We start from the raw sequence: 27,126 nt of genomic DNA on the forward strand, positions 1-27,126 counted from the left end.
AACCTTCTTGGCAACCCCTCCCCTCCCCCAACCCCCAGGACAAGGAACGTCACCGCGTTCCACGTTCTCCCCGACCCTCTGACCCCGAGGGCCCAGACCCCGGCCGGCCCGAGCGGCCCCGGCAGGTGCCAACGAGCCCTGGCTGTCCCTCAGGCCCCGCCACCCCCGCGGTCGCCGTGAGCGGGCCTCGGTTAGCGGGGCCTCCTAGGCTGCGGGCGCCGGGACTGGCCGGCTACACCCGCACCCCAGCGGCCTCAGTAGGCGTCCCGGGCCGGGCCGCCCCTCCCCCAGCGCCGGTGGCCAGGAGCCGGGCGAGGGGCTCGCGGAGGAGACTCTCGGGCGCTGATTGGCCAGAGCCGAGGGGGCGGGGCGGTGGGTGTGAAGGGGGCCGGCCCAGGTCTCTCAGAGCTCCCCCTCTCCTCCGCAACTGCGAGCTCCCTCATTACATCATCTTCGGACCGTAGCCGCCGTGCAGCACTGGGCGCGGCGCGATCCACTCACCCCGGGGCTCCAGCCCGCTCTCCCGCGTCTCTCCTAGCCCTCCCCGCACCTGCTCCAGGGCCAAGACCGGGAGAGCCCCGCGGGCTAGCTCCCAGAACCCGCTAGGCACAGCTAGCGGACCTCGGCAGCTCCGGCTGATCCATTCATTGAGAGCCGCGTATTTTCCCGGAGCCCCAGTCCGCCGCCTCCTCCAGCTCGGAGCCGCGGGTAGCGCCATGGAGAAGAGCAGCGAGACCAACGGCTACCTAGACAGCGCCCAGGCGGGGCCTGCAGCGGGGCCTGGCGCGCGGGGGAGCACGGCCGGACGCGCGCGGCGCTGCGCTGGCTTCCTACGGCGCCACGCGCTGGTGCTGCTCACAGTGTCCGGAGTGGTGGCGGGCGCCGGCCTGGGCGCGGCGCTGCGTGGGCTCAAGCTGAACCGCACACAGGTCATCTACCTGGCCTTTCCTGGAGAGATGCTGCTCCGCATGCTGCGCATGATCATCCTGCCGCTGGTGGTCTGCAGCCTGGTATCGGGCGCCGCCTCCCTTGATGCCAGCTCTCTCGGGCGCCTGGGCGGCATCGCCATAGCCTACTTCGGCCTCACCACACTAGGCGCCTCGGCTCTCGCAGTCGCTTTGGCGTTCATCATCAAGCCTGGATCTGGCGCGCAGACCCTTCAGTCCAGCGACCTGGGTCTGGAGGAGACGGGGCCCCCACCGGTCCCCAAAGAGACAGTGGACTCATTCCTCGACCTGGCCAGGTAACGTCCTCCCTTCCCCGCCAGCCAACACCTCGCCGAGTGCTCAGTGGGAGACTCCAGCTCTCTAATGCACTCTAGTTCATACTCATACACCCTCATATACTCCTAAGAGTTCATTCTTAATTGGCTGCTGGTGGCTCTTAACATTTTTTAAATATCAAAATAACGTCTGGAGGCTTTGCATGTTGACCACACCTTTGCAGACGTCAGCTGGGGGCACACCTGACATTCTCAAGGATCGGTACTGCATCTTTTAGGAAGGACCAGTCCTACCATTAGGTGGGAGTGTGTTAGGGAAGAGGCAGCGGTCTCACCTGTACTTTACTCCTTACACTCTCTGGCTGCCCACACTAGGGAAAACTTTCCAACCACGCCCCAATATCCTCACCCAATTTTCTCCGCCAACGGTGCCCAAAAGCTTCTGGGAGCATTGGTTAAATTTTGCCTGTTGGACCATTCTCGCCTGTAATCTGTGGCCTCTGTTTCAGCCCTTTGGCTGGTAGGAAGCTGGCAGTTTTTTGAAGAGTTGTCAGTGGACCCAAGGATAACAAGGCTGGAGGTAGTTGTGCAGGGCTCATTGCCCAGAAACATGCCTCTCCTGGGAACTTGGGACGGATTGCTGTCAATCCCCATAGTCAGGAACATTGTAGAGTATTATGAGTTTTAAGGGACTTTATTTGTGGGAAGATGTGAATTCTAGAGAGGAGAGAGAAAGAAGCATCTTCACTTAGCTTTGCCTGTTTTTTGTGACTCTTAGAAGTTGCATTTCATCCCTTGAGTTGTAGTGTAGTCTTTGTGGATTGGCCAAAGCCTCAGCCTCTTTTGGTTTCTCCATTAGCCCAGAGTTCACAGATGGGAAAACTGCAGCCTAGAGGTATTTACTGACATGGCCAGGTTCAGCTGAGTGAGGACCTCAGCTGGCTCCCCCTCCAGATTTCCAATAATTCTGGATTCAGAGCCTTGGACATATGTTTTGTCTTGAGTCACCGAAGCAAAGCTCCTCATTGCTGAGGCTGTGAAAAACAGCAAACTCTGGGCAAAGTGACTTGACTCCCTGCTGTTTCTATTTCTCCTTCTGGAAAATGTGATGACTGTCTGCCACTTAAGATTGCGAGTGTTCATTTAATTACAACAGGAATTCCCTGGCAGTCCAGTGGTTAGGGCTGTGCACTTCCACTGCAGGGGGCACGGGTTCAATTCCTGGTCAGGGAACTAAGATCCCACATGCTGTGTGGTGCAGCTAAATAAATAGATAAATAAAATTACAACAACAACAACAACAAAAAAAACCAAAGGAATTTACACTGAAAAAATCAAAAAGCCAAACCTCTCTGATGAGGGGGACCAAAAAGTTCTTTCCAAAACTTCTTACCAAAATGACAGGTGGAGGTGGCCTATTAGAACTTTGATGAGCTATAGCGTTTGTCTAGTGTCTTAGCAGCTTGATATTTGGAGTCTTTAAAGATCCTTAAGGTTGGAGGACTAACTTTTAAGTGGGTACTGAAAAAGTCTACTGAGGGTGAGAGTACCTTTGGCTTATTGCCTTCAGCGTATCAGTCAGGGAGGGAGGTTGTGGGGTTAAGGGAGTCTTTTTTGCAGGGATTAGTGGCTCGGAGTGTGGATGCTCTGACCTGCTGGTGGTACCCCATAGATACGCTAGTAGCATTCTTTTATCTCTGAGAGAGGCAATGGCCAAGAAACAGGGGGCAGGGGGTGGGGGTGAAGGAGGGGTTACCTTATTCCACCAGCCCCAGAAGGGACTTATTTCCTGATCATGGTTTTCCAGTTTTAGATACAAGCCCCTTCAGCTCCTGCTTCTGAAGTGAATGACCCATCCTTATGGCTTAGCGGTCAGTGTAAGTACAGACTTTCGGTGACTCGGGCCACAAATACAGGGAAGGACCCAGAGAAGATTTGTCGTAGCTTGTTGAGGGTAGGTAGTGTTTCATAATGCTTCCAAAGGCCAAACTTATTTAATCCAGCAGGTCATGGATAAAGGTAGGGCAGGTGGTATGAGGAAACTGAGACAGAGATTAAGTGATTTGCTCAAGGACACAGAGTGGTTTGTCAAAAGAGAGATTAGAAGAACTATGGGTCTCATGCCCCCTGGTTCAGGGCTCTATTTCTCCCACTCTTCCCTTCCCCAAGTCAACATGCCATAGAAATGAGGCCATGCTGGCAGCCTAGTCCCATCTCAGAAGTGTTTGTTCTGATGCGCATGTAAGTGTACCAGGTAAGGGTATAGTCGGCTCGGGGCAGACGCTCACTTCTTGTAAGCAGAGGAGTCGAGCCTCTTCAGTGAAGGAAAGCGAACGTGCAGGTTGGATTGGACTCTCATTGAGCAGCTTTTGAGGGGAAATGGAGTCCTGAGCCACGTGGAAATGCTTCCTGAGTCTGGGGACTCTCTGGGTAAACATTTTAAAATTGCTTCCGTCAAAGAAACCAATTTTATGGTTTCATAAAATTTTATGGATGCCAATTTTCAATTTTACGGATGCCAGTTTTATGTGACTCCAGGCATGTTCCCTGGCAAAGGCAGGGCGCAGTCCTTTCTGCCTGTGGGCAAGTGAGTGAATATGAGATTCTGTGGGCAAACACCTCGATGATCCCGCAGGCCCGCCCCTGGTAACTGCCTAGAACCTAAACGCCTGGAAGGAGTGGGGAAAGTCTCAGGTGACTGATTGCAGCTGCCGCCAAGGCTTTGCTCAAGTCCACGACCTTTCCAGACCGTGGAGTGCCCCCAAACTCCCACTGCATCTCTCTGCCATGTTTTCTAATTTAGTTTTTCAAGATGTAACTACAAGTCAGAGAGAAATGAAGCTAATAGACACTGATTATGCCTTTTAGGAAATTCAGAATGCCGTTGCCAAGTGGTTTGATCTCCCAACACAATGTATTAGAAATAGCATAGCAGACTGGGGCATGGGGGTGAGGCTAGAGCAGGCCCTTTGAGAGCTGAGAAAGGACAGTGGACAGCAGCTGGCAAGTGGGAAAGTCATGGTCTCCTCTTGAGCAGCCCAAGCGCCATGCTTTGGAACCTGGAAGAGTACGGGACTCAGTACTGGGTGTGACCCAAAGTGACTTCTAAGCAGGTCTTCAGGAACCCAGTCATTGTGGAACTTCTTGGTCCCTAACAATGTTTACTGACTGTGGGTCCTAGGACATGTCCATACCTTTCTGTGCCTTGGCTTCCTCATCTTTATAATGGGGATCATGAGAGTGCCTGCCTCCCAGGATCGTGGTGAGTGTTAAATGAGTTATGTCTGTAAAGATCTAAGAATAGGGCTGACCCAATAGATGCTTGCTCGTGTTATAAATGGGGCAAGGTTACAGAACAACTGTGTTTTTTTGGTTCACATGAGTTAATGGGGATGGCTCTCTCTTCATAGTCTGAAATAAATGAGAGTGAGTGGGAAGAAAAGGATGTTTGGGACCTCAAGATGACTTGAAGCTAATGTAGCCTTTAGGTATATTGGGAATCACATGGAGCCTGGAGAAAAGGTGAACAGTGACTATGTTTTGGACTAATATAATCAACACTGTAGGAGATTTGGAAAACGGAGAAAATCAAAACTAAACACAGAAGAGCCTTCCATTCTGAAATGGGGCAGAAATCCTCACATATTCTCCCCAACATCTCAGTTTCTTTTTCCCCTGCATGACACGTGTCTGGTCTCCAAAGTTGACCTCAGTTTTCTTCACCTGTCAATGGAAAGGATTCAGGCAACTGACCTTAGACATTCCTCTGAGTGATAATATTTGTGGTTTTCAAATGGAAAACCAGAGGCTTATCTGCCAACGAGGCAGGTAGCTCCTGGGCCCGGGACACTGTCTGCACTAGCAGCCAGAAGAATGATCCTGGGCCACTGTCTTGCAGAAGGGGCTACCACGTGCCTGGTAAAGGCAATTGAGATTTTGCCTGTCGCCCAGTTTTCTAGGCTTTATTGCTTTTCTTGTGCTCACTTTCTCAACAGTGGACAGTGCTTGGAGCCTCTCCCTTCACACAGGGTGGTGCTAGGGACTTACCTTCCTTCCCGAGCACTGGGTGAATATGACGCCTCTCAGGCTGCAAAGAACACATTTCTTCAGTCGGTGCGAAGAAACCTGTAGGCAAGATGAAGACTCTTAGCGAATCTAACGTGGATCCAAATTAATGGAGGTTTCTCAGCCTAGCTAGTCACTAACAATGGCAGCTTAGAATAGTAAAAAAAAAATTCTTTAGCTCGACACCATGCCTGAATAGTTCAGAAAAGAACATAAAGCCAGAGAGGTAGTGTGAATAGTGATGAAGAACAGACACTGAAATCAGCTACCCGGTTTTGAATCCAGCTCTACCACTTACTAGTTGTATGGACAAGTCATTTAGCCTCTCTGTACCTCAGTTGCCTTATCTGTAAAATGAGGTTAATAATAGTGTAGCTACTACCTAGACTTGTTACGAGGATTAAATGAGTTAATATTTGAGTGTGTTGCTAATATTCTAGTGTGTCCCAGCCTCTCGGGGACAGCTGAGGGCTACTTGATACAGAGAATGAGTACTGCTCGTAGCCTTATTTCCTCAAACGTCCCCCACCCCAGGGTCCCAGCCTTAGCCTTCCAGGCTGGAATCTAAAACTGGATGTGGGCCTCAGAAAGAGGATAGGTTACTCCCCTACCCCCCACTGTCTCCATAGTGTGAGCCCGTCACCCCCAGCCCTTCCTCCGCTCCCAGCCTTGTAGGGGGTACCAAGATCTGAAGGGGCACATCCCTGTTAACTGAACCTGTAACAATAAGCACTAGGGATAATAAATATTTATCAGGTGTACATAGAGTGTCGTATCCTGTTCCGAAGGGTCTTTGAAATTTTCATAAATTCGGTAAAGAGTTTTTGAACTTAAATGAAAGGAAATACTTTTGGAACAGAAAAAATATACCAAGCCAAAGTAAATTGTTTTACAGTCTTCTCATATGGAACAGGGAAATGCATACCACCCTTGACAATAGGATCAGAAGAACAAATAGCACCAGATGTATGAAGAAGGAACATTTCTGAAGTTTTTCATGGTGTGAGCTGCACGAGTCTGTACAGTACTACTAACAGAAGTTCTGCTTTCAAAACTTCAGCCTGAGCTCATACTAGTTTTTCTGCTTGCTTTAAGTAATGTGTCCAAAGGTTCCTAAAGCACCAGAAAGGCTCGTCCATTCATTCTCTCCCAATTTGGTCTGACTTGGGTCTCTGGATTTAGTAGTACAGTCTTGGCATTTTTTGCAAATGTTTTTGACTTAGACCCACTATGAGAAATACATTTTAAATAATGGCATATCCACATACAGACACCTTCACTCCCACATATACAATCTGAAACACAAGTCCTACAAAATAACATTTTAAGTGTGATACATGCTGATCTTTTCTACTCTGTCTAATGTATTACATCTTTTATAAAATGCTGGTTAGAGCCAGGAAATTGATTCCATGGCCAACTAATGTTTGAAAAACTTTGGTCTAATGTATACCTGGTATTATGTAATTCAAGGAAATTTCTCAGGGTCAAATAACAGAAAAATGACATATTTGAGAATTTAAATAAAATGAAGAGCCTCAGTGGTTAGAAGCAGCCTAATACCCAGTGAAATTGAGTGCTGTGCAGAGGTAAGCTTGAGAAGACCATTTGATCCTTCTGATTTCCAGACTGTGGATCTCACAACTCCAGATCTCTACTATCTAATATGATAGACACGAGCCACAAGTGGCTGTTTAAATTTAACTAGTTTAACTGTAAATAAAATTAAAAATTCAGGGACTTCCCCGGTGGTGCAGTGGATGAGAATCCGCCTGCCAGTGCAGGGGGCATGGGTTGGATCCCTGGTTTGGGAAAATGCCACATGCCACGGAGCAACTAAGCCCATGTGCCACAACTACTGAAGCCCACATGCCTAGAGCCCGTGCTCCACAACAAGAGAAGCCACCTGCAATGAGAAGCCTGCGCACCGCAACAAAGACCCAACACGGCCCACCCCCCGCAAAAAAATTCAGACCCTCAGTAGCACTAGCCATATCTCAAGTGCTCAAAAGCCACACAACTACCATATTGGACTGCATAAATATAGAAAGTTCTGTTGGAGAGTGCTGGTCTGTATGGAACATGAATGGGAGATATAGCAAATTGCTGTCTCTGGGCACTAAATGAGGGGTTGAATTTGATCACTTCCAAGATCCCTTCCAGCTCAAATGTCCCTCCTTTTGAAAGCCCAGATGGTTACTCTGTCAATGTGAGGAGCTGGGAAAAGTGCCTGGAGACAGAGCTCTGGAGGAGCAAAACCGCTTGCTTGACGAGCAGCTCATCCCTGAATACAGGAGAGCTCAGGAGTAAGAAAAAGTCTGATTCACAGCAGCATCTTGTTTAAAAGTCAAAGGAAAGAGGGATAAGAAGAATGCAGAGAGAACAAAGTCAGAGGACTGACACACCTGACTGTGAGACTTGCTACAAAGCTGCAGTAATCAAGACAGTGTGGTGTTGTCAAAAGAATAGACAAATATATCAACGAAACAGAAGAGAGCCCAGAAATAGACCCACGTCAATATGGTCAACTGATCTTTGACAAAAGAACAAAGGTGATACAGTGGCACAAGAATAATCTTTTCAACAAATGGTGTTGGAACAGCTGGACATCCACACGTTAAAAAAAAATGAATCTAGACACAGCCCTTGCACCATTCACAGAAATTAACTCAAAATAGATCACAGATCAGGGCTTCCCTGGGGGCGCAGTGGTTGAGAACCCGCCTGCCAATGCAGGGGACGCGGGTTCGATCCCTGGTCTGGGAAGATCCCACATGCCACGGAGCAACTAAGCCCGTGCACCACAACTACTGAGCCTGCGCGCCTAGAGCCCATGCTCAGCAACAAGAGAAGCCACCGCAATGAGAAGCCTGCGCACCGCAACTCAGAAAGCCTGCTTGCCGCAACCAGAGAAAGCCCCCGCGCAGCAACGAAGACCCAATGCAGCCAAAAATAATAAATTAAAAAAAAATACTTCTTAAAAAAGAAAAAAAAGTGGATCAAAGATCTAAATGTAAAACACGAAACTGTAAAACTCCTGAAAGATAACATAAAATGACCTCTGGTATGGCAATGACTTTTTAAATACAACACCAAAGGCACAAACCATGAAGAGTAGAGAAAAATGTTTTGCCTTACTCCTGCAGCCTCGCATCCTTGCCCCTTGGTGGGGGCAGGGGCATGCTCCTTCCCCGGCTCCTGGCCTGTGGCAACCAGGGGAACTGAAGGAAAGGAGTATGATTCTGTGGGTTCAACTCACTGCCTGCAGGCGATTCCTTCCAAAGGATCAATATTTGAGAGCTGAGTTATGTAATCTAAAAAGAGTTCAGTCATCCCATTGAATGTACGTATTTTTTTTGGTTGTCAGATCTCCTTTGCAGTTAGCACTGTATCTTTTGTCCTAACTTTTTAAGCAATTTTGAGATATGATTTACATACAAAAGATGCATCCATTTCAGGGGTACAGTTCAATGAGTTCTGACAAACAGATAAACCATTTAATCACTACCACAATCCAGACACTGAACATTTTTGTCTCCCATGACCCTTCTCAGCAATTCCCACTCTTCATCCCTGGCCTCAGGCGGTTTTGGATAGAAAGTTTTGCTTTCTATCACTATGGATTAGTTTTGCTTTTTCTAGAGTTTCATAGTGATGGAATCACTCAGCATGTACTTTTCTTTGTCTGGCTTCTTTTGCTCAGCACGATGGTGTTGAGATAATCCACGTTGTGTATATTAGCGGTTGATTCCTTTTTATTGCCAGGTAGGATTCCATTGTATGGATTTATCATAATGTTATTTGTCCACTCATCAGTTGATGGACAATTCAGTTTTGAGCTATATTTTGAGCTATTATGAATAATGCTGTTATTCATACAGGTCCTTTTTGCAGACATATATTTTCATTTCTCTTGGGTAAATGTCTAGGAGTAGAATTGCTGGTTCATATGGTAAGTGTGTGTTTAACTTTATAAGAAACTGTCAGAACACATCATGATCTTAGGAACTTGATTTTTTGGCAGGAGTCACTGTTTTGACTCTAGTATTGAATATACTCCTCTGTTCCCATTGGATTTTGTATACTAGATATTGTAGACTGTCTGAAAACAGGTTGACCAAACGGTGGCCGTTTGGTCTAGAAGTTCTGGGTTAGGTTCCGTTCTGGGTGAGACAGTATTGGGTTATTGCTTATGCTAAAGACACCAGGCAGGTCAACAGCTCATTCCTGAAGGATACGAAGTATTTGCAGGGGAAATCGTCCCCCATGGAGAAGACAGAGGGCTTCTAACCCAGCTCTTTCCTTAACTTCCCTGTCTTCTTAGGGGGAGAAGCAGGTGGCCAGCTCAGTCTGAGAACTACTGTGGTAGATGCAGAATGGGCGAAACCTTGGCTCAGGGCCTGTTTCTGCTTCTAACTAGTGTAGCAAATGGAAATGAGATACCAAACGTACTCCTACAAGACTGAGAAGGGTGCTTTGTAATGGAAATAAGAGGCAAATGTAAGTTGCTATTCATCTACACACTAAAGAATAGTCAATACAAATGCCTAGTCTGTTTCTGCCTTTCTTTTAATGTAAATATGCTTGTAATAGGAATCAAACTTCGGATCACCGTTTTGCAATGGTTAATTCAACAGAAGATCACATTTTGTCTGTTTAAATACAGACGTGTACTTTTGGGTATTCTCTAATTATGTTAAAAGCAATTCAGGTTTCATAGACAAGCAAGATGGGAAGGGCTGAGTTGCAGTCTCTAGATGCTGGCTGTCTATGGAAGCTTCCTGAGTGTTCTAATGAAGTCATTTTTGTGTCTCATTAACCCTTTTGGTGGGTGTGTTCATTATCTATTGTTGTATAACAAATTACCACCAATTTAGCAGCTTAAAATCACACATATTTATTATCCCATAGTATCTGTGGTATCAGGAATCCTGGCACGGCTTAGCTGGGTCTTCTGCTTCAGAGTCTCTTATCAGGCTGCAATCAAAGTGTTGGCTGCAGCTAGGGTCTCATCTGAAGGCTTGACTGGGGAAGGAGTCACTTCTGAGGACTCGTGGTTGTTGGCAGAATTCAGTTCCTTGAGGTTCAGACTGGGAGCCTCAGTTCCTAGTTGGCTGTTGGCCAGAGGCCACCCTCCATGTCTTGTCATACGGGTCTTTCCAATATGGCAGCTTGTTTCATCAAATATGCAAGCCCAGAAAGCAATGAAGAATGTCTTCTAGCAAGATGGAAGCCACAAGTTTATGTAACCAAATCACAAAAGTGACATCCCATCACCTTTGGTGTATTCTGTTGGCTAGAAGCAAGTCATACCCATCCCCCACCCCCATGACACACACACACTGAAGGGGAGGGTATTACACAAAGGTGTGACTACCAGGAGGCCTCTTAGACTCTGCTTGCCATGCTGGGCTACAGTCAGACCTGCCTACCTCTGAAACCGAATGCATGCAAATAGTTGCCTAGAGATTCTAGTGCTATGAACAACTCAACCACAGAAGTAAGAATGAGTGGATAAGATTGGCACAAATTGTAAAAGATGGTCTTTTACTCTTCTAGACTTATTCTTATAGGAAGTGGGTAGAACAAATGGATTATCAGTGGGATTTTCTTGTATATCATGACCAGCATCTGTACAATATATGACCCAAAGGAGGCCCTCAATAAAAACTGTGCATGAATAGATTTTGGTTTCAAAATCTAGCTTAACTGGATCAGTTCTACTGCTCTCCTTTTATAACAAATATTTTGTACTATCCTTCATCCTGAAATGAAATCCATAAATAGAATTTACCTACACACATAATTTCAAACATCAATATGACTTGACTGTAATATAAAAAAACCCACCATCTTGGTGGTTGCCAGAGGCGGGGGTGGAGAGTGGGAGAAATAAGTAGAAGGGCCTAATATATATTTTTAAAAATAGAAATAAAAATGTAAGTATGCTATAAAATTTTAAAAAAGAAAAAATACTAAAGGAGAGTAATTTATAATAAAAATAATGTCAGGATGTGAATGCTCTAAACCAAAATGGTTAGGTGCTTGCTTCCGAGTTTAGAGTCACCATTAATGGGACAGCTTTACATTCAGACATTTAGCAGAACAAATGGCTGGGCCCTAGCACTTCCCCCTGAACACACTCCCCCAGTTCCAGGAATGCCCCCCAGTTATTACAACAACAAAACACTCCTTTGGATTTCACTAGTGGGCAGTGCCACTCCCCATTGAAAACCACTGCACTAGGACTTAGCCTCTAGGGGAAAGGAAAGTGATGCAATTATTCTGGTTTCCTTGGACACAGCTTACCTCAATATCCAGGGGCACCACGAGGGAGATGAGGATAAAGATCAGTGCACTCAAAGTATCTATTGGGGCCCCGCAGCTGAAGCACAGTTGGGTGCTTGGATCAAGCAGAAGATGGCAGTAAATGCTGGACGTGGGGAAAGAGGGAACCCTGTGTGTCAGGCTGTCAGGAATGGGCATCTTAAAGTGGACACTTTGAATGCTGAATTTTAAGAATACTGACAAAATGCTTTCTTTTCCAACAGAAACCTGTTTCCCTCAAATCTTGTGGTTGCAGCTTTCCGTACGGTAAGCTTGATGCTTTGCTAAAAATATGAAACTTTGGGGAGGGGTGGGTTACGTATAAATTACTGCTATAGAGTTAGGTAAGGTGGAACAGGGAGGGTTGTGTTGTTAACAACACTTAATATCATTGGCCTAAAATTTATAGATATACCTCTGGAGTGAAAACAAACAAAACAACAAGAAACCAAAAATTTTTCCGAAATATCCCACTAGTTCCAGTATCTTTTCATATCACCTAATACCCTCAAATCACATTTTTGGGAGCTTTTAAATATTTTAGATTTTTTTTTTTTTTTTTTGGCTGTACTGTGTGGCTTGTGGGACCTTAGATCCTTGACCAGGGATTGAACTTGTGCCCCCTGCAGTGGAAGCACCAAATCCTAACCACTGGACTACCAAGGAATTCCCTAGAATTTTAAAAAAATACATTTTAATCTTTTTTTCTGATTATAAGCATAACGTATGCTCCTTGCAAAAAATAAAAATAAAGTGGAAAAAAGTAGAAGAAAATAAAAATCACCCATAATCACTACCTAGAGCTACCCATTAACATTTTGGTATACCTCCTTCCAGTATGTTTTTTCTATACATGTGCACACTCACATGATTTTAAAATAATTATACTACATAACATTGTTAGTATGTACCCATGCTACACATATTGTTCTGTAACCTGCTCTTATTGTTAACATTTTCTCATGTCGGTAAATATCCTTCTGCATAAGTTATTGGCTGTATTCCACTGTATGAGAGCATCATAATTTTACTCAACCAGTCCCTTGTTGATGGTGGTTTCCAGTTTTTCCCTAATTTTAGCAATTCTTCAAGTAACTCCCCTGCAGCCATGCTTTATATAGAGAAAGAATATAAAGGTCTAGATAGATGGACTAAACTGATTGCCTTTTTCAAGCCAAGACTTTTCTGTTTCTACTTACAGCCTCTCTTTAAAACAAACATACAAACAAACAAACAAAAAACCCCTGCATATAAACATAGCTGTGGCTTGTATGTATAATGTGAGCTAGGAGAAAAATACAAGGTTTGCGGGGCTTTCAGTGCCTGGCACAGAAGGTGTGGGGTGGGTTTTGTTTGCCCTGCCATCCTTAATCATGGGACAGCTGAACATCTCTGCCTGTCTGAAAGCTTGATAATCAAAGCTGAGAGAGACCAGAGCTCTTTAAAGGCCGGTTCAAAGCAAGCCTCTGGGTCTGAACCCTCTAAGGGGCTCCTCTTAACAGTTCAGAAGCCAGGTGTCCTTAGAAGGGTCAGGAAGGGTGTCTTATAACAGAGTCCCTTCAACGATAATGCATACTGCCCCAGGGAGACAACTGTGTGCGTTGGGCAGAAGTGTGTGAAGTCAACTGGCAGGACCAAAGTTGGAGGGACGTTTCACCTCTGATGAGTGGTCTCCCAGAAGACTCAGCCCGAAAATGCTGTCTTGCCTTCCAGCCTTTGCTCTGGGGAGTGGAGGCTGAAGGCAGATTAGAAACAGATGCTGAAAAGCAGTCAGGCTCAAATAAGTTCTGGAACATAGTGGAGCATAAATAAATGAATGAACATAAAATAACACATCGAAAAGTGTACTTCGGCATCATGGAACGAATTCCAAGTTTCCCCAAATAAGGTGAACTCTGAGCTGTTGGAGATATCAAACCATCAGCTTGAAAGTGTGCAGACCTTCTCCAAACCAGCGACCAGGGGACATAGGAAATTCTCCCCATTTCCTTGGCTTCCTAAAAAACCAGAAGTCTGGAGTGCATGCTGCCTTGGTCTTAAGTAACTTTTGTACAGTCCTCAGAGGCCCTTGTCAGGCCAGCCAAGTGAGGAGTGCCCAGAAGACCTGGAATGAAGAAGGACAGAGTAGCCAGAGGCCCAGCAGTCCTCTCGGTTCCTCCAGGTGGTCTTCAGCTGTGAACTGACGGGAGTTTTGCTTTCTCTTGTTCACAGTATGCAACCGACTATAGAGAGGTGACCCACAACACAAGCACTGGAAACATAACCCGTGAAAAGGTAAAACTTCTTGTGAGGTCACTTGTGGCAAATACTTATAACACAAATAATGCTTCATAACTGAAGGAGCATACACGATGTGTGTTTTTCTCAGCCGGACTGAAGACTTTGGGGTTTGAATGGGCTGTTTGAAACACACGGATTAGGTTTGCTCCTTTGGCCATTTACCATGTTTAGTGGATCCATGTCATTGAATTGGAACTACTGCCCCCTTTCTTAGAAAAAATAATGTTATAACACCCCTTCTGCTATTCTGAAATATAATTAATAGGTGATTTAACCTACCCCTGCACATAGAATTGGTCTTGGGGGTTTAACTCACTATAACCATCATTCATTCACAAGTATTTTTGAGTACCTGTTGTTTACCAGACACTGAGCTAGGTCCCAGCCTTCATGCTATGTAGCTGGAAGGGACAAGGGACCTCAAGAATTATTCAGTCCAGCCATGGAGCTGCCATGGGGAGAAGGAGGGACTTTGCCCTTCCCCACTCCTTAGGGCTTGAGTGGCTCTGAGTTCTACCAGCCTTTCTTTTTTTTTTTTTGCGGTACATGGGCCTCTACTGTTGTGGCCTCTCCCGTTGCAGAGCGCAGGCTCAGCAGCCATGGCTCACGGGCCCAGCCGCTCCGCGGCAAGTGGGATCTTCCCAGACCGGGGCACAAACCCGTGTCCCCTGCATCGGCAGGCAGACTCTCAACCACTGCGCCACCAGGGAAGCCCTACCAGGCTTTCTTTGATTGAAGGAAAAGTTCTACTTTTTAAAAAAAGTCAAAAGCTATTAGTTTAGTCCATTTCACTTCATCTTGCAGATGAAGCACCTGAAGCTCAGAGAAGTTATTCAGTATCAGAGCTGGGACTAGGGTTCAGACTAGAACAGTGGTAAAAATGCTCTTTCGGTTTTTACCACGCTGACATGTTTCCTGTTCAGAGTTTCATAATGTGTTGTGATGGAATAAAATGTTCCTCTAACATATGCTTAGAGTAGTGAGATTCAGCACTGCTGGAAAAAAAGAATACGTTATACCTGTACATTTTAAGTCAGTGATTTAAGAAAGAATATCCTGAAAATACCCACGTTGATTCTGAACATCTTTTTTGAAATTCGTCAGTGAGGAGACTATGGTAAGAACGTAGCAACAAAGAATTTGTTGACATTTAGGAGGCAAAGTTCCAATCACTGACTCTTGATCTGAAGGACCTTTTCACCAATCAGCTCTTCTTCTAAAAGCAACCCTTTGAAGTGATTGTCCAACCTCTAGCTGAATATATCCAGTGATGATGAGCTCGCTACTTTCTGCTTCAACCTATGCCCGTTTTGAACAGCTTTCAGAGTTAATAACTAGGTGAAGATTTTGTTTGTTGACTTCCATATCCTCAGACTCCATCTCCCCTTGAGTTTCCTGCCCCTTGATTTGTGAAATCACTGAGGGTTAAAGAAAATATGAGCCTTTCCTCCTTCCGGGCACAGTGTTTCAGTCTGGCAGAGACAACGGAGCAAATGCATTCTTTAATTCTCACTCATCTGTTGTAAACTTAGACCCTTTGTCCCCTCTGATCCTACAGATCCCCATTGGCACCGAAATTGAAGGTATGAACATTTTAGGGTTGGTCCTTTTTGCCCTGGTGTTAGGAGTGGCCCTGAAGAAACTCGGCTCTGAAGGAGAAGAGCTCATTCGTTTTTTCAATGCCCTCAATGAGGCGACGATGGTGCTGGTGTCATGGATTATGTGGTGAGTGTCACCCTGCCACCTGCTCTCTCTCTCATTTCTCCTGCCATCCAGAAAAGAACCTGACTTAGCTGTTCTAGCTCACCCCTAGGGGACCACCTGGACCAGTGCTCTGTATGTGGTTGATGTACCACAGGCCAGTCTTGGTACAAGGGGTGAAAGACCCCAGAGAAACAGGCATGTGTCATGGTTACCAATCACGTCCTCATCACCCACAATGACCCCTGGGTTTTATCATTGGGGATTTATCTATGAGTCCCACCACCATCCCATATCCCATGAGATGCCCATATCATCTTGTGGGGCAACGGATTCCATAAATTTGCTATCTGCTGTATAAAATGAGGCTCATTTCACTTTAAAGGATAGACTTCAAGCTTCAGAAGGGCCCCTTCCTATAGTATTTTACAACATGGAGGGAAAATCCATCTTCACTCCATACATATATGTGAACTTGGAATGGTCTCTCCTTTATGTGAATGTTTCTTTATGTAATATCAATGCAAGGGCAATTGTTTAATAAAAACCATCAGATTGATTTCTGGCTAACAAGGGAAAAGTTGACAAGACCTCTCAAAGTAACTTCTCAGAAATCATACCGATTTCAGTGCCAATGCCTCATAAGCTTTATCCTGCTGTTTTACTCAAGCCAAACTTTGTGGGTTTTAGCTTCTACCCATTCGTTGCTGAGAAACTAGTTTCTCCTTTTGTGCACAAAGCATCTTCCTTATTGTCAACCCTTAAATATCCCAGAACGTCTCTCTCTTAGATGGCATTGGGATGGCAGCTGCACTGATTCTAGGAGAGAAGCCTGGCATTTGGTAAGAAAGTTTGAGATTTGGTGGGAAGCCAAGTTCGGAGCCTCCCCTGGTGATGTTTATCTTGCTTAACCAAATTTTCTTGCTCACCCCAAAATTCCAGAGTCTGACTCTATATTGTAAACATGACACTTCATATGACTGCTGTTGTTCAAGGGAGAAAAATATTTTCAGAAAGGAAAACATGTTTTCATCACATCGAGTTCTTTTCCTGGCTTATTTTTTTAGTCTAAAATCCTCCCAAAGGTTGGATTAAAGGAAACTGTGGAAGAAAGTGATGTTCGTATGTTAAGACATTTGTTTTCAATCTGGAAACCAATTTACAGTCATTCCTTCAATGTGATGTATTAGTTACAGAAGCAGATATTTGGAAGGGCAGACCCAGCTGAGTGTCTTAACCGCAGTGAGAGATCTGTTGCCTAAAAAGTGCCTATGCATGCATAGGAAGTAGGAGTGGTTATCAGAGGATGGGGCTGGCTTGAGGATGGTCCCTAAAGATTTTGGCCTAATCTATAATGTTTTAATTTTTTTGAAAGGAGAATGTTTTCATGTATTACTATGGGATTTTAAAATAATAATACTGCTTAGAATATCTCTGGGAAGAAAACTCAAGAAACCAGTGACATTGGCTGTCTCCTTGGAAGGAAGATGGGTGCTTGGGTACAGAGGTGGGAGGCAGACTTCACCCTTTTGTACCCTTTAAAATTTGAACCATGTGACATTATTATGTATATAATTAAAATTTACAAACAAAGTTGATAGTTATAAAATTCTTCCTCAATTTATATTAAATTCAAAACAGCAGACTTTTGTTCTTTGTAGCGCCCATAGTTCATTTCTTCCCTTCCTTCTTCCCATCCTGCCATTAAAAAAATCTTCACGCTCCAAGAGTGTTCCCAGAGGGTCATTGTTAATGGCTTTTTCCCACAGAATCATGTTTTCCAAACCACAAAGAATTTAAAACTTCACAAAAGGCCCAGCTTTGGCTCAATTCTGTATCACAGCAATTCTCCAAAATAGGTGTCTTTTGTGTTTCTAAGTTCTGAGAACAATCCTGAGCAAAGCTGAAAGTCAAGCTCACAGCCCCAGAGGCTTTGCTCTTGAAGAGTTCCTTGCCTTTCCACTTGGGAGCCCATATGGTTGGTTGCATCCAGCTGTTAAGAACATACAATATCCAAGGGGAAAGAAGTCTGTGTCCTAGTCCTGACTCCGTCACCCACAATGAGCAATCATGTTCATTTTACTCAGTTTCACGGCCTGTAAAATGGGCACGGTATACCCCCATCCTTTTCTGTTCCTTAGGGTCATCCTAGGGAGAGGTGAAGACCACCTAGTTGAGAGTCCCTGCGTTCTGTGACAGGAAAGGCCTACATCTCTCAGCCCCAGCATCACCACCCTTACTGACCAGTGCCCTTTGCTCATGTCCTAGGTACGTACCTGTGGGCATCATGTTCCTGGTTGGAAGCAAGATTGTGGAAATGAAGGACATCATCGTGCTGGTGACCAGCCTGGGGAAATATATCTTCACATCTATATTGGGCCATTTTATTCACGGAGGAATTGTTCTGCCACTTATTTATTTTGTCTTCACGAGAAAAAACCCGTTCAGGTTCCTCCTGGGCCTCCTCACACCATTTGCAACAGCATTTGCCACCTGCTCCAGGTGAGTGGGTTTCAGGTGCCCTTGGCTGCCCTGAGCTGTGTTAATATGGAACCAGATGAGCCTGTGGTGGATGCACAACCATCACCCTGACATATTTTAATTTCTTGAAGACTCTGAATTGGTGTCATCTGATTTTTTTGTACTACCAGCCCCACAGCTCTTTGGAAGTGGATTTTTAGGATTGCCAGAATGAGGGATTGCCTCGTTCCCTTCTTCTTGCTGCTTAGAGGTCAACTGGACCATTACTTAGTCCAACTGTGGGTCTTCACCCTAATTAGGCCTCTGCCTAAGTGAAAGAAGGCAGCTACTTAAAACGCATTGCATGGGAATAAAGATGCAGACCTACTAGAGAATGGACTTGAGGACACGGGGAGGGGGAAGGGTAAGCTGTGACAAAGTGAGAGAGAGTGGCATGGACATATATACACTACCAAACGTAAAATAGATAGCTAGTGGGAAGCAGCCGCATAGCACAGGGAGATCAGCTCGGTGCTTTGTGACCACCTAGAGGGGTGGGATAGGCAGGGTGGGAGGGAGGGAGATGCAAGAGGGAAGAGATATGGGGACATATGTATATGTATAACTGATTCACTTTGTTATAAAGCAGAAACTAACACACCATTGTAAAGCAATTATACTACAATAAAGATGTTAAAAAAAAAAAAAACTCATTGCAGGGAAGTTTCTAGAATGATACCTGCCCAATTCTTTCTCCCTTTGGATGGGTGAATTATTTCCTAAATAAGACCAAGGCATCCTGGTGAGGGATGCATGCTCTGCTCTCTAGGAGTCCACAGTATTGTGGGATTATCTCACCTTGTCATTATTAGAAATCCTTCACAAAAAAATTGGGCTTTCCAAATACACTAAAGGAAACTTTCAAAGGATGACATCGTTTCACTCACACATTTAGTTTTTGCCTCCCTACTGCATGTTTCCTCCCATCCTGACTGGCTATGTATATGAGAAGGTCGTGGGGGGAAAGAATGAAGGAGGTAAGTTTCTCCAGCTTAGGCAGAAACAAGCCTACTCTTGGCTGTGCCAGCCCCACCCTGCAGAAGCTGCAGAGCCCACTGGAGAGAGCGGGTCTTAGTCTTTGTAATCTAGGAATACAGTTACTCTTTCCAAACTCTCAGAGCCATCTCGGCTTCTTGGTCTAAAAGAAAAAAAAAAAAAAATCATAGTTTGCCTTTTACTTTTTGGGAGGAAAAATATTCAAGAGAGGAGACGCACATTTTGTACCATGAGACAAGGTGTGGTTCTTGAGAAATTTGGAACAGGGGTATCCAGGTAAAAAAAAAAAAACAGGTAAATCTAAGGAGTCCAATTTTGAATACTTTGGGAGTTAACAAAACCCCACGTGTGACAGAAACTTTGCAACAATTCTGATGTTTCTCTTATTTCAAGGGGAGAGTGCCATAAACTAGGATGGTGCCAACTGCTCTGTTCCCAGGTCTGAGCTGAGTACTATGTTAGCCTGGGCAGCAAGGACTATTCTCATGGTTGGTTGTTTGCATTTCCAGCTCTGCAACCCTTCCCTCTATGATTAAGTGTATCGAAGAAAACAATGGTGTAGACAAGAGGATCGGCAGGTTCATCCTCCCCATCGGGGCCACGGTGAACATGGACGGCGCAGCCATCTTCCAGTGTGTGGCCGCAGTGTTCATTGCCCAGCTCAACAATGTGGAGCTGAAAGCAGGCCAGATTTTCACCATTCTGTAAGTTCTGTAGTCTTTCCTTCATCATCAGGTCTGGTACAAAACGTGAGGTCTTTTTCTTGTGATTTCCTTTGAAAAACTTCATGAATACCAATCTCACCATGATTCGGGTGTCTCATTTGTAAACTGAGAACAGCGTGAATTCATTACTTGAAGAGGGTGGAACCTCTGTCAAGGGCACAGCTGACAGACTCTAGGGTTGTGTGGTCTTCAGTTTCCAAGCCATGGCTGCCATGTTCTGCATGTTTCTGTGCCCCCTCATCCTCTGGGCTAATGGCTGATCCTGCTGTCCCATCCCCTAGAGTGACAGCCACAGCATCCAGTGTGGGAGCAGCAGGCGTGCCAGCTGGAGGGGTCCTCACCATCGCCATTATCCTGGAGGCCATCGGGCTGCCCACTCATGACCTCTCTCTGATCCTGGCTGTGGACTGGATTGTGTAAGTAGCAAGTCCTAAGGGCACCGAATAAAAGAAGGTCTGTAATGAGCTCCCTAGAAGCTTGGCACTCCGCTGGCCTGGGGCATGCAGAGAAACTTAAAACATGTCATTACTGAGAACTTGCTCAGAACATTCAGGAAAGCCAGGGGCCCAAGGGTCTATGGAGATTGGTGGCTGCATAGGGGTCATAGCCATTGGAGCAGCGAGCCTTCGGGAATGATCATCCTTGGCCTGGAATGTCCAAGGAGTGATTTCTGCAAGGGCAGAAAAGATGAGCCCAGCTAATGCGAATGTCATGGCTTGGGCTCAGGAGCGGAGTTAGGAAGGAGCTGTGATCCAGATGACCATTACCTGGGCGCCCATAAAGACACAGAACAGTTTCTGAGTGTTGCTTCCTTGAGTCCCATGATACCTTTCTCAGATACAAACAATACCTGTTTTATAGGGAAGGTCCGCTGAGGTACTGATGTTGGACAGTAGAGCATGTGAATAAGAAAATGAACACTGGAGCCCAGGTACCTGGGCTCAAATCCCAGCTTTGCCATTTACTAGTTGTATGATATGAACCATCTGTGCTTTGGTCTGCCCATCCGTCCAGTGGGGATAAGAACAGAACCTACACCAGAGTTATGGTGGAGACTAAATGCGTTAACACGTGCACAGCACATAGAAGGGTTCTAGGCACATGCAGGAAGGGCATTCAGTCAATACTGGGGAAGAAAGACGCCCCTGGCCAGGCTAGTCAGAGCTGGGCATGGGAGACCCTAAACACTGGAGCCTGGCCCTGGGCTCGTGGCTCAGCCCATGGTGGTTGGAAATCTTGTGTTTGGAAATCTTCAAGCCCTGGAGACTTGAAGGGGCTTCTCAGAATCCCTACAGCTCCTCGGGGGTGAAATGTGACATGTGCCTTGGAGACCCGCCTTGTCTAGAGAGCACTTGGGAGGGAACTCAATCCCTGTGATGGTACGTTGCGGTGAGCTGGATGGGACCAGAGCTGCGTGTCAGAGGCCCTGCCTCCTTCCTCACCCCGCTGTTTCCTCTACGTGGGGAGTGCAGGCACGAAGGGGCACTTAGCCAGGACGAGGGACGCAGGGCACCAAGCGGGCTGCCCAGGCGAGACCTGCAGTCACAGGAGCCCTGTACCACCGCGACCTCTGATTCCACAGCCCTTAGCTTCTCCAGTGCCGCGGGCAAGGTCACATTTTCCCCCTTTCTTCAGAATGGGCACAATACTTCCTCTGAGCCCCAGGGATGGGGGATGGTTATGGGGGTCTGGGAAGACAAGCTTCTGGAAGGGACAGTGCTGTTCTCTGTGAGATGGTGTTTGCCACCAGCCAGGGAAAGCATGTGGAGGTTACAATTCAGTAGAGATGCAGTGTCAAAGTGAGAGCAAGAAGGCAGGTTCCCACAGCGCAACTGTGAGTGGGAGAGAAGCTGGACCCAGGACGGAATCTGTGCGATCATCCCAGCTGTCTGTAACTTTTATACGATGGTGTCTCACACGTGAAATGCATACATTGAAAGATTTCTGGAAGGAAACAGATCCAGAGGTCAATACTGGTTCACTCAGGGTTGCGGAGTATGGGGGGACGGGGTGACTTTTGTTTTCTCCTTTGTACTTTTCTTTTTCCCAAGTTTTCTTGAGGATCTGTTAGTTTCATAAAAAGTATTTGGAGAAAATCACTTTAGCATCAAGTGAGGCCCTGTGCCCTTACTAGCTTGCTCTCCCTCAGTGTCACAGCTTCCTGGTGGCTCAGCCCAAGGTGACATCCGCCCCCTGGTGGCTCCAGGCAGCATTGGCTGTAATGCCTGCCTGTTCTCTTCCCCCCAGGGACCGCACCACCACCGTGGTGAACGTGGAGGGCGATGCCCTGGGTGCAGGCATCCTCCACCACCTGAATCAGAAGGCGATGAAGAGAGGCGAGCAGGAGCTGAGTGAGGTCAAAGTGGAGGCCGTCCCCAACTGCAAGTCGGAGGAGGAGACGTCACCCCTGGTGACACACCCAAACCCCACCGGCCTTGCGGCCAGCACCCCCGAGTCCAAGGAGTCAGTTCTGTGATGGGGCTGGGCTTCCAGCTTGCCTGCGGGGGATGCCCGCCCCATCGGTCCGGTCGGCAGACCCGGGCACCGCCTTCACTGACTTCTAGCCTCCCGTGCAATGCTTTGGCCCAGTCACTGGTTTGAGGATTACTTCTCAGCACAGGCATTGGGCTTCCCAGCGGGACCTGGTTCCCAAGGACCAGGACACTCTGCCATTTGGCTTACCATGTCTAGGTGCAACTGTGTACACCCCAGCTCTGTTTGGAAACACACCCTCGAGCTGCCGGGCGGGGGGAGTAACAGGCTCACAGGACCTGGTGGTTAAAGCTTGGAAAATGCACATGTTGCTTCACTGCACCCAGGAAAGCTCAGCCTTGGGTGCTTTCCGGGCAGACCTGGACGGGTGGCAGCCATCTGTCGCATTGCCTCATGGGCCATAGTAATTGGAAGAATTCCCAAATTCATAGCCGCGGCTGGAATTCACTGAGCTGGGCCTCAGGTGTCGAGAGTCTACACATCGGCCTGACTGGCTTCTGGGTCACTAGGCTGGAGGCGCTGCATGTTGTCGAGTTAGAAATACTCCATGGTGTTAGCACTGCTAGGGTCTCTGGTCAGTGGCACTAAGTAAACAATTATATTCTGAAGTCAAAGAAAGGAGGGGGAGTACAGGCTGCAGGGGGAAGGGGAGCAGCCTGATCAGGCCAGGACACACACACACACACACACACACACACATGTCCCCACTCTGGCCCCAACCCTGGGGAGGTTTTCTGCTTTCATGACCTGGGCCTATGTCAACACTGTGGCTCTATACCCATCTACTCTGATTTGGCAACAGGCCAGAGAGGGGCCCCCCTCTTCTGGGGAGGTGTCATGTGGTCATCATATTCAGGACCCTGGCTGGTCTAGCAACAGATTTTAATCCAACTAGACCCTCCCTAAAATGCTGCATTGCAGCAAAAACAAAATTTTAATAACCCCACAAACCCACCCCTTCATTGGAGTGAGGTACCACTGTTCCCAGATGCCCTAGCTTTGGCTGATTTCCATAGACTTGGTTTCCTTTCCCTCCAGGACATCAGTTTAAAATTATAAGCTAAATGGTCCACCTGATACTTACTGACTTGAGCTGAACCTAGGGGAGGGGGCTTTACGGAGAGAGCAAGCATTGCCCGGGATAGGGAAGGAAAACCTAAAAGGCACTAGACTGCTATTTCTCTGTGGCTGTTGGTGTGTATCTGTGGGGTAACCTGCAGCAAGTCCTGGAGCCTCACTTTACCCCATTAGTACAATGGGGCTGATGTCACCTGCCTCTTACCTACCTCAGAGGGATTTGGTGAGGCAAACTGAGTGAATCCGCGAAAAACGACCATTTCGCATTTTGCTTCTTGGATAGCAAGTGCTAACACCCCCGTACCCTCCTGTCTGTTACGTAAGTGATACCGAAGTTCTCCAGGAGGCTCCTTCTTCTGGGGAGGACAGCTTTTACGAGCAGGGCTTTGTTCTGTGTGCAGGAGCAACTGTTATCACGTCACTTGTTCTCTTAGCAGTTTCTTGTTAGCATCAAATGCAGCCTCTTCCTGATGTCCTTCATCTTTTTGTGAATTAACTACCCCACCTCCCAGCACACTTCCGGGTACCTGACCTCCCCGCGACTCCCAGACCCAGGCACCATTTCTGCCACCGCACACTGGCCATTAAAACTCCCAAACTTTCAGCCTCGCTCATTCCCTTGTCACAACTGGAATGGGGGGAAGGGGGGACAGAGAGTGAAGCTCCCCTGTATTAAGATTGTGGGGCATGGGCCTGAGCGGAATGGGCGGGGAAGAACCAAGGGGCACGGAGCAGACCTGGCCCTTTTCCCTTCAGCCCTCTTTAAACCAGCTAAGTCACTCCCGTCTCCTGTGAAGCAGGAGTGACCAGGAGCTGGGCTGAGAGGAGCCTGGAAGCCTCGACCCCCTGGCTTGTTGCTGATGCCTTCTGTTTTCAAAGGGGAAACAATCACACTGATGGATCCCAAACTGCAAATCCCAAACATTCACTATTTTTCAGGTGTCATTAGATCTCATCTTTCCTTCTTCCACATATATACATGGCTATGTGCATACACATACATATATGCAGCATGTATGTGGGAGGTATACATGCGGGTAACACCTATATGTATGTGTGTGTGTATATTTTAGCTCCAGTCCGGGCGAGTTTGAATTTGGACAGAGGTGGACTAACTGCAAGTTGCATGTCTTTGGCATCCTGATTTTCCTGTTTCTAAAGGTGAATTTTACAAAACATGGACAGTAGAGCTGGACAATCAGACTCAGGGACTGCGCATCCTCTATCCTGGACCTGGGATTGCGGTGAGGGGAGCGCCGTGCCTGGGGCAGGGTGCTTCCTTGTAAAATCCAGATGGTGATTCCTCCCCTTCCCTTGGCTTTCTCCCTGTTTTTCTGTCTGCAACAAGGATCAGACCAGGAGTGACCCGGCTGGGGAAATGCCACTTTCTCATTGTCTGAAGATGTCTCCCCTGTGCTTCTAACATGTTGTCGTAAATACTGTTCATCTCTGACTGTTTTGTATGTGTGACACTTGCCTTAAAACATAGCAGTCCTCAGAAATGAATACAGCCTTTCTACTAGGATCTGCATGTTCCTTTATTCCCTCCTTGTGTTTTGAAGTGGTATTTACTGGTGGAGCTCTTCTAGGGGAGGGCCTGGGGGTGACTGAATTGATTATTTTTTCTAGTAGCGTTTAGCCAGCACGACCCCCTGAGGCCTGGCAGGCCACTCAGGTGTCAGAGCTGCTGCAGGACAGTCACTGATGTGACTTGCGGTGGTGAGCGTCCAGGCTCCTGGGCACCTCCCACTCAGCACTAGCAGGGATCTTGAAACAGTGAGTGGTTTTGCGGCATACCTCCATAGTCAAGTCTCGTTAGGACAAGTAGGTCAACAGGCCTTAATTGACCATCTACTGTAAGCCTAGAGCCAAGCTGAAAGAATGCCCCATCTGTAGAATTACTGAGAAAGTCCCTGCCTAAAACAGTTGCCCATGCCTACCATCCTTGCCACCACACCCAGCCCATTCTTTTATATCATCTCATTTTCAGTGACACCGCATTCCAGCACAATTAGGGAACTTAGAAACCTCTTATGATACGACTATCCTACAAGCTCCCACTAGCAGCCTTAGTTTCCAGACCCTGGGGCCTCTGAAGGAAGAGATCTCCGGTCTTACCCGGACATTTGCAGCCCTTCGTATAATATAGCTGCACCTTTAGAGGGAAAAGAAAACCATACCTCAATCTCAGAAGTGTTCCTTCTTTGAAAAAATTTTTTCAGCTAGTGTCCTGAGGTCAGTAGAGATTCAGTGTCTCTTCACTTTTGAAAAAAATAATACCTTTTTGGAGATATAATCCACACACCATAAAATTCACCCCCTCAAAGTATACAATTCAGTGGTTTTTAGTATATTCACAGAGCTGTATAACCATCAACAATCTAATTCCAGATTTTCGTCAGCCCAGAAAATAAACCCAGGACCTCTGACAAACACTTCCCTACTTTCTGTCTCTGGATTTGCCTATTCTGGACATTTTGTATATGTAGATACAAAATGCTTCTTTTATAGATACATCCCAGATAAAGAGAATTGCTGTTCAAAATGTAAACACTGCCCACCTTCCCACTACTTCCATTCTCCCCCCACACACCCACAGGAGAGCCTGTAAGATCTTGTTAATCATCAAATACAGATTCAATCATTTTAGCCTATTGGGGCAAAAAAAAAAGGGGGGGTGGATTCCTGGATTAATAATGGCACAGTCGTTAAGAATCAGCCTGCCAATGCTCGACATAGGTTCAAGCCCTGGTCTGGGAAGATCCCACATGCCGCGGAGCCACTAAGCCGATGCGCCGCAACTACTGAGCCCGCGCGCCACAACTGCTGAGCCCGTGCGCCTAGAGCCCGTGCTCTGCAACAAGAGAAGCCACAGCCATGAGAAGCCCGTGCACCACAACAAAGAGTAGCCCCTGCTCGCCACAACTAGAGAAAACCTGCACACAGCAAAGAAGACCCAACACAGCCAAAAATAAATAAAGTAATTAATTAATTAATAATAATGGATTAACCAGAACACAACTAATTTGAAGAACTTTTCCCCAAATGTATAACTGATAAAGGTCTAGGTACCCAGACCACATGTTAAGTTACAATGTGGTCTGGATCCAGGCAACTGAGTCTGCTACCATTCTGCTCCCTGCACTGTGTGGTTCCATGCCCAGCACCAGACACATCATATTCTTTGTCAACGATGCCCCCTGGAGTTAGGCAGTGTGCAGACTTCATGGTTATACATGGCAGCCCTGAACTCGGGAGGTGAGTTGCAGTTAAGATTTGACTCACGCTCAAACATAAAGCATGTGGAATATGTCTGCCCTGTAAAAATTTTTTTTTTCCTTTTAATAAGTAGTGGTTAATGAGTCTCAGAGGCAATGAGGCTGAAGTTAAGAGGAACATCCTTAATCAACTTCCCTGGTCAGGTTGGTTTTCCTGTTAGTGTGCCTGTCACAAGGGTTTGTTGCCAGCTGCTTTGTAGCAGGAATGTACATTTTATCTCTAGGCCACAGAGCACCCTGGGCTGGTTGGCTGGGCTGTTCACAGGCCCTCCTGACCTCCAGCCAAGCCCATGTAAGAGAAGCAATCTCATGACAAAAGGATCTTGTGAGTGGTGGCCCACTCCACTCCGTCCTTCCAGAAACACAAGAGCAACAATGGCCAGGACTGAAAGAGGCCAGACACCAAAGCGTGCAATGCTCTGTGTGGTGTTATTCCATTTAC

General features: G+C 46.6%; 1 protein-coding gene across 1 annotated transcript; it reads left to right on the plus strand.

Annotated features, from left to right (window-relative positions):
* The first annotated feature begins 464 nt into the window (after nt 1-464).
* On the plus strand, nt 465-24,917 carry SLC1A4 (solute carrier family 1 member 4). The gene is made up of 8 exons (XM_082851946.1): nt 465-1,243; nt 11,839-11,881; nt 13,826-13,888; nt 15,453-15,619; nt 17,864-18,097; nt 19,621-19,815; nt 20,118-20,252; nt 22,084-24,917. Exons 1-8 carry the CDS (start codon nt 717-719, stop codon nt 22,310-22,312), a joined length of 1,593 nt encoding a protein of 530 aa, XP_082708072.1. The 5' UTR covers nt 465-716; the 3' UTR covers nt 22,313-24,917.
* The last annotated feature ends 2,209 nt before the right edge of the window (nt 24,918-27,126 follow it).

This window comes from Leucopleurus acutus, assembly GCF_964270905.1.
Source record: "Leucopleurus acutus genome assembly, chromosome: 12".
Lineage (NCBI taxonomy): Eukaryota > Metazoa > Chordata > Mammalia > Artiodactyla > Delphinidae > Leucopleurus > Leucopleurus acutus.